The 13,374-nt window shown below is 49.2% G+C and overlaps 1 protein-coding gene across 1 annotated transcript in view; it reads left to right on the forward strand.

Moving 5' to 3' along the window:
- Positions 1–12,140, forward strand: part of LOC142312669 (interferon-induced protein with tetratricopeptide repeats 5-like) — a 30,585-nt gene extending 18,445 nt beyond the window's left edge. Inside the window, exons 2-4 of the mRNA XM_075351665.1 lie at positions 2,780–3,684; positions 11,513–11,871; positions 11,968–12,140. Coding sequence (XP_075207780.1) covers positions 2,780–3,684; positions 11,513–11,871; positions 11,968–12,048 — 1,345 coding nt within the window. The 3' untranslated portion in view covers positions 12,049–12,140. The remainder of the gene's footprint in view (positions 1–2,779; positions 3,685–11,512; positions 11,872–11,967) is intronic.
- The last annotated feature ends 1,234 nt before the right edge of the window (positions 12,141–13,374 follow it).

Consider the following 13,374-nt stretch of genomic DNA (forward strand, 5'->3'; position numbering starts at 1 on the left):
AGGACATACCAGTTTCCGCGATGCAATTGTCACACTGCTTCAGGGTCCGCTCATTACATCTCATACATATTTACTGCTTCCCCCGCTCATCATCTGGGACAGCGTTTGTGAATGGCTTCAGTCAGACTGCCAGCATCTCTGATTGTTTGCCCTCACAGGAGGTTGTATGTCTGTCCGAGTAATGTGTAAAAATAAATCAAACAATTATGTATGGTCCCCATATATAGATACCAAATCGCAGAGAAAGCAGATTGCTACAGGCTGCAGCCCACAGGCATGTGCTTATCTTGGCTGTGTATCAAAATAAAAAGAGACCCCATGCAACTTTTTAAAATTATTTAACTAAGTATTTAAAAAATGGCATGCAGTCATCCCCAATTTTGATACTTAGCCAAGATAAAACAGACAGCTGGGGGCTGCATTCTCAGCCTGGGAAAGACCATGGTTATTCGGCCATCCCTAGCTGAAAAATAGCAGCCTGCAGCCAGCCAAAATTGTCCCATCCATTAGATAGGACAATGCCAGCGCTTTACCATGCTCATTCAGATTTCCCTGGTGTTGTGCCAATCGGAGTAATATAAGGGGTTAATGACAGATATGATTTATCACATGTCCTCAAACCCTAGAATAGTACTGGAAGGAGTCTATGAGACCTTCCCATTACTAATCTTGTAAGTAAAAAGAAAAAGACAAAACACCAAAAAATCCTTTATTTCAAATTAAATACACACCCTCTTTTACCCCTTTATTAACTACAAAAACACCCTTGCAAATCTGACATAATGCACATGAGGATGATCCCGGTTCTGCTACATACTGAAGTTGTAGCATACAGGCACATTAGAAAACGTGAACCCCTGCTGCGGCTTCAGGCAGACATTGACTGAACCGCAGCGGTGAGGTCACTGAGTTTACTTGCAGTCACAGCTGGAGGTTCATATAGTCCCCCAGGTAAACTCACCTCAGGTGACCTCATTGTACTCAGTAACCTCACCTCAGGTGAACTCATTGAGTTCAATGAGACTTTCATCTCCTGGCAGAAAGCCATGGTTTTTTTTGGCCAAGAGATGCAGATTTGGTGCTGGAATCTATACACCAAATTTTTGCACCAAATCTGCAACTATTGGAAGAAAACTGCATCGAAACTGCGTCAAAACCATATTTTTTGTGCGATTTTTCTGCCAGGAGATGCAGATTTCGTGTTGAAATTTATACACCAAATTATTGCACAAAATCTGTATCTACTGGCTAAAAAAATCAATATCACATTACATTTAGATGCGTTGTTTTGCCAGAAGATGCAGATTTGGTGCTGGAATTCGGTGTATAAATTCCAGGACTAAATCTGCATCTCTTGGCAAAAAATGCATGGTTTTCTAATAGGAGATGCAGGTTTGATTAAATCTAATGTGTTCACCTGAGGTGAGGTTACGGAGTTCAGTGAGGTCACCTAAGGGGAGTTTTCCTGCGGTCATAGGTGGGAGACCGTGGGAACCTCCAGGTGTGATCACAGGCAAACTCAGCTACATCACTGCTTACAGCTGCGGCTCAGTCAGTGTCTATGTGAAGCCGCAGCAGGCGGTCACATTTTCAAATATGCCCATATGCTGCAACTTTAGATTATAGCCGGGATCGTTGTGGGACTTTGTATGGATTACATCAGATCTGCAAAAGTGTTTGGGGGGTTAATAAAGGGGTAAAAGAGGGTGTGTGTATTTTATTTCAAATAAAGGATTTTTTCGGTGTTTATGTTTTATTTCTTTTCACTTACAAGATTAGTAAAGGGGGAGTCTCAGACAACTTCCATTACTAATCTAGGGCTTGATGGCAGCTGTCATTAAGCCCTTATATTACCCAGATTGCCACTGCACTAGGGCAATCGGGATGAGCTGGGTAACGTTCCGGCATTGTCTTATTTAATGGATGCAACAATTCTGGGCAGCTGCGGGCTGGTATTTTTAGGTTCGGGGGGGGGGTTAACGCTCTTCCCATCTTGATAATTCCAGCACCCACCTCTCTGCTTTACCATGGCTGGATATCAATACTTGGCGGACTCTACATCTTTTTCCCTCTCTTGTGATATCCAGCCACCGTAAAGCTCACAGGTGGGGGTTGCAGCCTGCAGCTGCTGTTTTACCTGAGCTGAATATCAAAATATGATGGGAGCCTACGTCATTCTTTTTAAATTATTTGTTTTTACACTACAAACCACAAACTGACTGTAACCAATCACAGACATTGACACAGGGTGGGGTGCATGTACAGTAGTCTGCAACCAATCACAGACACTGGCACAGAGGGTGGGCGGGGGAAGCAATGAATATTAATATTGATAAACCTTAATTAGCAGGCCTGGAAAAAGAGTGACTGCAGCGTGATCCATTGACTTGTGTGGGGTTTGTTGTTAAAGGTTAAGTTTGCCGAACCCAAAAAAAAATTTTCTGTACTGTTTTGGCTTGCCCAAATGTGGACGGGTTAACTCATCACTAATGGTGTGCCATCAAGACATAGAAGACACCATATTAGCAAGTGTATGCCCACCAGGCCTCAGTCAATTGTAAATTGGAGTCAGAGCGTGCAGAGGGAACAAAATAGTTATGAAAAATATAAAATACAAGTCATATAACAAAGTATAAATACAGCTTATTTTGAAAGTTCTTGAAAGTATAGTTACACTGTAAATAACCTTTAACTATTAAATAGTACTGAATATTTTTTGTATCTGTTAATTTTTAAATCCATTAGTAATACCAATTAACTCCCTTATTTATATTTACAGTGGGTCGTCAAAGGAGGCATTAAAGCTGCGATTACTACAACTTAAATGTCACTTTACTTGGAAACTTCTTCTAAAGGACACAGACCCAGATGAGCTAGAGGAGAGATTATATGATCAACACAAATTTCTTGTCTCAAAGTACAAATACATGGTGAACAATTTCCTTGCCTATGTGATGCATCTTAAAGGGGACTACACAAAAGCTATTCTCAAATTGGAGAAAGCAGAAGAAAGGATAAAAGAGAACAATCCGGATGGGACTGATCAAAATTACTTGGTGACATATGGAAATTATGCATGGGTGTACTACTACATGAAGCAATATGAAGATTCTCAGAAATATATAGATAAAGTGGAGCAGATTTATAAAGAACTGAAAGGTCCACAAGATGTAGCACAAATCTATGGGGAAAAAGGCTGGTCACTGCTAAAATTTTGTGGACAATATTATGAAGAAGCAAAACAATGTTTTCAGAAGGCTTTAGAGCTAGAGCCAGAAGATCCTGAGTGGCTCACGGGATATGCAACAGTGGTCTATAGACTGGAAGGTTTCCATGGCAGAAAATGTGCGGCTTCAGATTGCAAATCACTAGAGTTATTGAGAAATGCAGTAGAGAAGAATCCAAGAGATCCTGTGGTGAAGGCACTTCTTGCATTGAAGCTACAAGGTTTAAATAGTTATGAAGGGAAAAAATATATTGAAGAAGCCTTAAAACAAGCCCCAAGCTATCCATATTTACTCCGTTATGTTGCAATATTTTACAGAAGAGCTGAAATGGTAGATGAAGCCTTGCGTGTCTTAAAATCTGCAGTAGCTCTCATCCCAACTTCTCCATTTTTGCATCACCAGATTGGACTATGTTACAAGAAAAAGTATTTCTTATGCAAAAAGCAAATATTTGGAAATGGGAACTGTCACAAACCACCGGGGGGGTCACTCAGAAATCCCCCGCGCTGGCTACCAGTACGTCACAATCGGGGGGTAACAAGTGGGGGTCACCCCTCCTTTATACCTCCCGACCGACAGACAGAGCACGTGACGCGCTCTCTAGCGCCCCTCTTATAGTCAGGCCAATTATGGAATTGCCCGACAATAAGCAAGGAGGCCGCTATACTACTTATGCCGATTATTGAAGGGTCCCCGGTGAGAGTAGGGTATATATTCCCCCGACCTCCGCGGGCGGAATATATAAAACCTCCCTGAATCTCACTGGCCTCCCCACAATAATCCTTGGCACAACTCGCTGCCACCAACCGATTTACGGTAACTATTAGCCGAACACACAGACGTGGGATTCAAGATCGAGATAACAGAACAGCCCAAGATTAATTATATAATTTAATCGCCTAAAGCACACTAGAAACTACAATATATACAATAGGGAATCTACAGAATATACATATGTCAGAGTACAGTTACAGATAAAGCATGGGTTACAAACAGGTATACAATTACATCAGTTACCTTGTGTGTCTGGCCACAGGGGGGCGCTGTAGACCAGGTTTCCAGGAACTCCCTCTCCAGGTCTTTCCCAACCAGGCCCCCGAGCAGAAGAACGCTGGAAAATGGCCGAAGTAGGGTTATCAACCTGGGCAGATCCAGGTCCCCTCCTACCTTAGTGACCTCACAGGGAAGCACTGCCACTCCCCCTGCATGGATCAGAATTATCCAGCAAAGGGGATTTTGGCTATAACTTTGCCTGGGAGCGTCGTAGGCAGACGCCAATGCTCTCATTGTGACAGTTATGAATTTAGCTACAGAACGAGGGGACTCATGACCTGTCTGCCAGTTCCCCATTGGCTGATATCACGCCTGGGGCATTTCCCAATGTCCTGTTCCCATAAAAAGGGGGTGCCGGCATCGTCCACATGCGGAGACACCATTTTTATGGTTGCCATATTTATCGGAAATATGGCTTGCGAGATATGAACCATTTTTTACTGGAGTCGTTCTGTCTGGCTATTTCCATAGCCTTGCTAACTAGCTAGCAGCTCCTACTACAGGGTGACGGCAGGGAGTCATCCTGTGTCCATTGTCCTAAAGCCACCTAATTTCCATATCACAGGACATGGCCATGGATTTGTTGCTAAACCAGTTGTGTGAAGGGAAGGGGGTAGTGACACCAGGAGAGGGCTTCCTGACATGACTTGAATGTCATGATTTATCGTCATATCTCCGGATTTACCTCACACCTCCCCCCTTTTGAGGGCGCTAGGGGGCAGCACACTCCGGTGTTCCCCCGTGCGCCCGTCCGCGACCTCTCCTTGTCGGGACAGCCCGTCTGCGTTACCGTGGTCACGGCCCCTTTTGTGGCGAATGGTGAAGTTGTATTGCTGGAGCGCAAGGCTCCATCGCAACAATCGCCCATTCGTCCCAGAGACGGTGTGCAACCAGCTGAGGGGATTGTGGTCCGTCTCCACGATGAAGTGGCGCCCGTATAGATAGGGTTGCAGACGCTGCAGGGCCCACACTATGGCCAGGCACTCCTTCTCCATTGTAGAATAGGCCACTTCCCTTGGTAACAGCTTCCTGCTCAGGTACAAGACTGGGTGCTCTTGGCTCGCAGAGTCCACCTGGCTGAGCACCGCACCGAGGCCGAAGTCACTGGCGTCGGTCTGTACTACAAACGGCCGCGTGAAGTCGGCTGCCTGTAGCACGGGCGGGCTGGACAGGGCGTCCTTTAGGGCCCGGAAGGCTGTCTCGCAGTCCATTGTCCAATCGACTGCAGAGGGCAGCTTCTTCTTGGTGAGGTCCGTCAAGGGCTTTGCCAGGCTACTATAGCATGGAACAAACCTCCTATAGTACCCGGCGGTCCCCAAGAAGGACATCACCTGCTTCTTGGTCCTGGGGGTGGGCCAGGATGCGATGGCCTCCACTTTCTCAGGCTCGGGCTTCAGTGTTCTCCCACCTACCCGGTGACCGAGGTACTGGACCTCGCTCATGGCCAGCTGACACTTTCCCGGCTTGATGGTCAAACCCGCCCGGTGGATCCGCCTGAGCACCTGTGCTAGATGCTCTAGGTGGTCCTCCCAGGTGGGACTGAAGACGGCAATGTCATCCAGGTACGCGGCCGCGTACCCTTCAAGTCCCTTGAGCAGGGTGTTGACCATCCGCTGGAAAGTGGCAGGGGCATTCCTCATCCCGAATGGCATCACCGTGGACTCGTACAGTCCAAATGGGGTAATAAAGGCAGAGCGTTCCCTGGCCTTGCGAGTCAGGGGGATCTGCCAATATCCCCGGCTCAGATCCATGATGGTCAGGTACTGAGCCCCGGCCAACTGATCGAGCAGGTCATCGATGCGTGGCATTGGGTACGCATCGGCGACCGTGACCGCATTGAGCCCCCTGTAGTCCACGCAGAACCGAGTGGTTCGGTCCTTCTTAGGGACGAGGACTACAGGCGAGGCCCAAGCGCTGTTGGATGCCTGGATCACCCCCAGCTCCAGCATCTCGTCAATCTCCTGGCGCATGTGTTGCTGCACCTCCAGGGAGACCCGATATGCTGAACGCCGGATCGGGGGATGATCCCCAGTGTCCACGTGATGGACAGCCAAGTCAGTCCTTCCGGGCTGGTTGGTAAACAACCCCCGGAAGGGGTGTAGGGTGGCCCACAGCTGGGACCGTTGGTCCTCCAAGAGCTGGTGGCCAACCTCCACATCCTCAATGGATCCGCCTGCCCTAACCTGGGCTAGCATATCCAGGAGGGTTTCCGCTTCTCCCTCCTCGGGCAGGTTGCACACGGGGAGCGCACATGCCTCCCGCTCATGATGTGCCTTCATCATGTTCACATGGAAGGGCTTCCGCCTTCCACGGGCAGGGTCCAGGGTGACCAGGTACGTTACAGGGTTGAGCTGCTGGTACACGAGGTATGGGCCTTCCCAGGCTGCCTGGAGCTTGTCCTGTGGTACGGGGACCAGTACCCACACCTCTTGACCCACTTGGTAGGTCCTCTCACAAGCGTTCTGGTCGTACCAACGCTTCTGATCGGCCTGGGCTTGAGCCATATTGTCGTGTACCAGTTGCGTCAAGGCCTGCATTTTGTCCCGGAAGCGCATGACATACTCGATAACCGACACTCCAGGGGTGGCCAAATCCCCTTCCCAAGCCTCTTTCACCAGAGCCAGGGGGCCCCGCACACGTCGCCCGTACAGGAGCTCAAACGGTGAGAATCCTGTTGAGGCCTGTGGAACCTCCCGGTAAGCAAATAACAGGTGTGGGAGATACCGCTCCCAGTCACGCCCGTGGGAGTCGACCAACATCTTAAGCATCTGCTTTAAGGTGCCATTGAACCGCTCGCACAGGCCATTAGTCTGTGGATGGTACGGGCTGGCCACCAGATGTCGCACCTGGACTTGCTTACAGAGGGCCTCCATCAGCTGGGACATGAATTGGGTCCCCCGGTCAGTGAGCATTTCCTGGGGAAAACCCACTCGGGAGAAAATCTCCAGCAATGCGGTGGCCACCTTGTCAGCCCGAATGGACGACAAGGCCACTGCTTCTGGGTACCGGGTGGCATAGTCAACTACCGTCAGTATGAAGCGTTTCCCGGAGCTGCTGGGGATGGCCAGCGGGCCGACCAGATCCACAGCCACCCTCCTGAAAGGCTCATCGATGATTGGCAGAGATACTAGTGGGGCTTTGGGGTGTGGCCCCGCCTTCCCCACTCTCTGACAGGTTTCACACGAACGGCAGTAGGCAGCCACATCGGCCCCCATTTTTGGCCAGTAGAAATGCTGGTTTAACCTGGCCTTGGTCTTAGCGATCCCTAGGTGTCCGGCCATCGGAATCTCATGTGCGATCCGCAACAACTCCGTCCGGAACGGATAGGGTACCACCAACTGTCGGTCCCTGGGCCACGCCTCCGGTGAACCCTGCTGGACCGTGGCCCGGTACAGCCGTCCTTGGTCCCAGACCACTCGCTCCGGGTCCGAGTCCGAGGGAGGCTGTGCCGCCTGCTCCTTTAGAGCTTTCAGGCTGTCGTCAGCTTCTAACGCTGCCTGAAACCCCTGACTAGATGTGGCCAGAATCGACGAGACTGTCACATCTTCGGTCAGTACCCCGGGACCTGTGTCCTGGCCTCCACCTGACTCGGCTGCCACTTGGTCAGAAGGGGAAGAGCTATCGGACCTCCGGGAGGCCCCTTGGCTTCCAGCACTCCCACTGCGGGTGACAGCGGCCACAGCCGCTGCGACCGTGGGTCGTGCCTGCTCCTCCGTTCCTGACCAAGTCGCCGGTTCAGGCAGACCTACCTGGCTTCCTGACACCCCGGTTGTGGGGGAACCCTGCACCGAGATCTTACCTGGGAGCACTTCCGCTCCTGGACCGGCCCCAATCTCACCTGCCTGTTCCCCCCCTGCAGCAACAGAACCCCGCTGTGAAATCTCTGGGGACCCCACATTTGCTGTGGTAGCCCCCACCCCACACACTGGTCCTCCCCCTGCAGCACCCTGCTCTCTGCTTATCCCTGCAGAGGGCAGCAGATCCCAGCTCACAGGCTGGTTACTTGTAGAGGCATTGTCACACCTTTCTCTGACCCCCTCCCCTGTCACAGCTGCAGCTGTGTGTGTGTCTATGGTGTCTGTGCAAGCAGAAATATCAGAGTTCACTCTCTCCTCCCTTACATCATTCATAGATAACACATTAACATTGTCCGGAGGCACGTCAGCACTGGCTGAAGGTTCAGCCTTTGGGGCGGGGCCAAACTGGGAGGTTATTTGCCCCAAATCTGTCCCAAGTAGCACGTTTGCAGGGATCCGATCAGTTACCCCCACCTCTCTCACCCCTCGCCCCGCGCCCCAGTCCACATAAATGTCAGCAACAGGCAGCGCCGGGTCAATGCCTCCAATCCCGGAGACAGCGAGGGTTTTTCCAGGGATCAAGTCTTGGGGGGACACCATCTCAGGCCGCACCAGAGTCACTTCCGAGGCGCTGTCTCGCAGTCCTATGGTCATAGACTGGCCGACGGTGACAGGTTGGAAGCTGTCCAGGGACCTACCACCACCCCCACCCACACAATACACCTTGGGCGGCCCTTGGGACGGGGACGGAGCCGGGGCCTTGGGACGCTGAGGGCACATGGCCTTGAAGTGTCCAGGTAGGTTGCACTGGTGGCACCGTCTTGGTTCTGCCACGGGCCTGGAGAGGGGAGTTGAGGGGGACACCCCCTGCAGTCTAGGGGCAGGTGGGGCAGTCGCAGAGTTCATCTTACCCCCTCTCCAGGTGCTGCTGGTGGCTGCTCTCCTGGCTTCAGGAGCCCGATTGTTGGTGTAGTCATCTGCCAGGGCAGCTGTAGCCGTGGATCCCTTTGGCTTCTGGTCTCGGATGAACTGGCGGAGATCCTCAGGGCAGTTCCACAAGAGTTGCTCCGTGATGAACAAGTCCAGGATCTCCGGTCCGGTGGAAAGCTGCAGGCCTTGGGTCCAGTGGTCGGCAGCTCGGGCAAGTGCCCGCCGGTGGTCAGCCCAGGAGTCCTTTGGTCCCTTCTGCAGCGTCCGGAACTTCTTGCGGTAGGACTCCGGGGTGAGGTTGTACTGTTGGATCAGGGCCCGCTTGATGGTGTCGTAGCCCTGATCCGCCTCAGCAGGCAAGTCCCCAAGGATATCCAGGGCCTTACCCCTTAAACGGGGGGTCAGGTATTTGGCCCACTGGTCCTTGTTCAGATGATGCTGCAAGCAAGTCCGTTCAAAAGCAGTCAAGAAAGAGTCCAAGTCTCCATCCTTCTCCAGCACTGGGAAGTCCTCAACACGGACCTTTGGAAGTTTGGTGTCTGGAAGGTCACGGGTGGCTGATGAGGGCCGGAGCTGAGCTAGCTGCAGCTGGTAGTTACGCTCTGCCTGGCGCTCTTCACGCGCTGCTTGCCGCTCACGCTCGGCCATGAGTTCCTTGTAGCCCTCCCGGTCTCCAGCCTGGCGTAGGGCCATAGCCATTTGAAGAAGGCTATCCGAGCCTCCCAGGCTCGGTGGAATGGCACGTGGTGATCTGCGGCCCGCTGCGGAGCCTGGTGATTCACTGTCCATTGCAGAGCGGAGGGCTGGCATCTGGCTCGTTGAGGACCCTTGGGCGAGCTGCTCCTCATCTTGTCCAGCAGTGCCCGGTTGTGCAATGTCCTCTGCAGAGCTGTTTTCTGGCGTCGAGCTCCTGGAGGACTCGTGGGCAACCTCCTCATTACTGTCCACAGCACCGTCCTCCCTCTCTTCGGCTCCTGCCTTAGCATTGGCCAGTTGCATAGCTCTGCTCCTGGTGCCATCAGCCATTCTTGCAGACCCTTGGTCACTGACACAGAACTGACACCTGATGCCTCCACACACCTTACAGTATCTGCACTCTGACACTCTAGTGTTGAGCTAGTCTGAAGACCCCAGCAGCCACAGCTGCTGCAGGCAGTCTTTAGTGTCTGGGAGTATGGGTCTCACACTCACACACACTATTATCTCGATCCCACCGCTTGCCACCAATATGTCACAAACCACCGGGGGGGTCACTCAGAAATCCCCCGCGCTGGCTACCAGTACGTCACAATCGGGGGGTAACAAGTGGGGGTCACCCCTCCTTTATACCTCCCGACCGACAGACAGAGCACGTGACGCGCTCTCTAGCGCCCCTCTTATAGTCAGGCCAATTATGGAATTGCCCGACAATAAGCAAGGAGGCCGCTATACTACTTATGCCGATTATTGAAGGGTCCCCGGTGAGAGTAGGGTATATATTCCCCCGACCTCCGCGGGCGGAATATATAAAACCTCCCTGAATCTCACTGGCCTCCCCACAATAATCCTTGGCACAACTCGCTGCCACCAACCGATTTACGGTAACTATTAGCCGAACACACAGACGTGGGATTCAAGATCGAGATAACAGAACAGCCCAAGATTAATTATATAATTTAATCGCCTAAAGCACACTAGAAACTACAATATATACAATAGGGAATCTACAGAATATACATATGTCAGAGTACAGTTACAGATAAAGCATGGGTTACAAACAGGTATACAATTACATCAGTTACCTTGTGTGTCTGGCCACAGGGGGGCGCTGTAGACCAGGTTTCCAGGAACTCCCTCTCCAGGTCTTTCCCAACCAGGCCCCCGAGCAGAAGAACGCTGGAAAATGGCCGAAGTAGGGTTATCAACCTGGGCAGATCCAGGTCCCCTCCTACCTTAGTGACCTCACAGGGAAGCACTGCCACTCCCCCTGCATGGATCAGAATTATCCAGCAAAGGGGATTTTGGCTATAACTTTGCCTGGGAGCGTCGTAGGCAGACGCCAATGCTCTCATTGTGACAGTTATGAATTTAGCTACAGAACGAGGGGACTCATGACCTGTCTGCCAGTTCCCCATTGGCTGATATCACGCCTGGGGCATTTCCCAATGTCCTGTTCCCATAAAAAGGGGGTGCCGGCATCGTCCACATGCGGAGACACCATTTTTATGGTTGCCATATTTATCGGAAATATGGCTTGCGAGATATGAACCATTTTTTACTGGAGTCGTTCTGTCTGGCTATTTCCATAGCCTTGCTAACTAGCTAGCAGCTCCTACTACAGGGTGACGGCAGGGAGTCATCCTGTGTCCATTGTCCTAAAGCCACCTAATTTCCATATCACAGGACATGGCCATGGATTTGTTGCTAAACCAGTTGTGTGAAGGGAAGGGGGTAGTGACACCAGGAGAGGGCTTCCTGACATGACTTGAATGTCATGATTTATCGTCATATCTCCGGATTTACCTCACAGGAACACTTATAACAGAAGAATGCACTTAGCGGAATTAGAAGACCTCCTAAAAAATGCCCTCTTATATTTTGAAAAGACACTGAAGTGCAAGAAAACATATGTATATGCACATGTAGATTTAGCAAATATGTATGGTGAAGCAAGGGAAAATCTTAAAGCAGAGGAGACATTTAAAACAGTTTTGTCATTTCCCAATCTTACAGATGAGGAGAAGCAGCAGATCTATTACAATTATGGAAATTTCAAAGAATACTGGATGAGGTCTGAATCAGAAGCCATCGACTACTATAAAATGAGTTTGCAGATCATTGTACCCTCACAAGAAAGAAACGCGAGCGAAAAAGCTCTAAGAAAAATATCTTCAAGGAAAATTCAAAATAATGATCCTATGGGTTTCGCTTTGCTTGGCTTTATCTGTAAGACTAATGGGGAATGAAATGAGGCAATTGATTGCTATGAAAAAGCCTTGACATACGACCCTGACAATGAGGAATATGTGAGTGAGCTGTGTGAGCTAAGGCTAATCATATGAAAAATGAGTGAACTTTGAGAGATCTTGCATATGTATGTACATTTTAGATTCTTTTCCTTTCATAAATGTAAACTTCAAGAAATTTATTGAGAACAATTATATACTAGAAATGATGAGAAGAGAGAATGGGGATGTGGAGCAGTATCTCATGTAGTGCTTTAGTAAGTTGTGAATCTCTAGCACTATGGACAGATGATAGCTGGGTTCAAGGACCTCATCAACATTGAGCATTATGTCCCCTGAAGAGTCGTATCAGACGAAATGCGTCGGGATGCAGATAGGGTCAATATAGGGGTCCAGCGTTCTACATCTAGCTGTGGACCGTTCTTGTTAGGAAGGGAGTTCGGGGTAACCGATAGTTTGCGTCCAGAGTCTTGAACAAAACCTCTGATGGAGGCTCTATGATCTAGAAGGACGTGGTGAGATTATTCCTTGTCCTTGCATTATATGTTCTCATATTTGACCGCTGTCAGTATACGATGAGATCTATGCATTTATTTAGGGTTTTTTATGTTGGTTTTGCTATGTTTTCTTTCCTAGGACCACTGTCCAGTGCTTGAAAGCAAATAAGAGTGTTTTCTATATTTTTGTGTTTTTTTGTAAAACTATTTGTGGCTGTTTCAGAGGCCCCATCTGTAAATATATTACGGTGAATAAATGTATTGGGCATCATATATATTAGCCCATTCAATAAGAGGGGGAGCCCTAGCAGCTTTGTGATAATGGATCTCAGTCTAAGGGAAGGAATTTTTCCTCTTTTTTTTATTAAATATTTAATAAAAGGTTGAAATTTTATTATGCTAATTTGAATTGAAACAATTATTGTTTGGTATTGCTGTTAAAATAAGATGTGAATCTACAAAGAAAAAAAAGGAGAGCACTTCAGGTGCAGAACCATCTACTATAGGTAAATTTGCGTGGAATAATGTGACAAATTTGGGTGCGCTGGGGCCACATGGATTGTCTGGTAACAGGTTTCTGCCATGCGTTCTACTCATTTTGCTGAAGAAAAATGATGAATAAATGATCAATCTTTGGAGGAGAACTGTGTGGGCACTATCGGCACTAAGCGCTATTAGTCATGGCTCTCATCACAGCTAGAGAAAATGTCCTTGATGAACTATATCTAAATTATATGTTAACTTCTTTAGGAACAGACTCGTTTTTTCTCTTCTTGTATGCCTTATCCCCATTGTCTAAAATCTATACAGCTTCTATTTCTTTGACATCTTTACCATACACCAGACATTTTTAGCACAATAAATTGTATTATTTGAATTGTTTTTAGTTTACCATGTAATGAACTGAAACATGGAAGACAATTCC

Source organism: Anomaloglossus baeobatrachus, chromosome 5 (assembly GCF_048569485.1).
Source record: "Anomaloglossus baeobatrachus isolate aAnoBae1 chromosome 5, aAnoBae1.hap1, whole genome shotgun sequence".
Classification (NCBI taxonomy): domain Eukaryota; kingdom Metazoa; phylum Chordata; class Amphibia; order Anura; family Aromobatidae; genus Anomaloglossus; species Anomaloglossus baeobatrachus.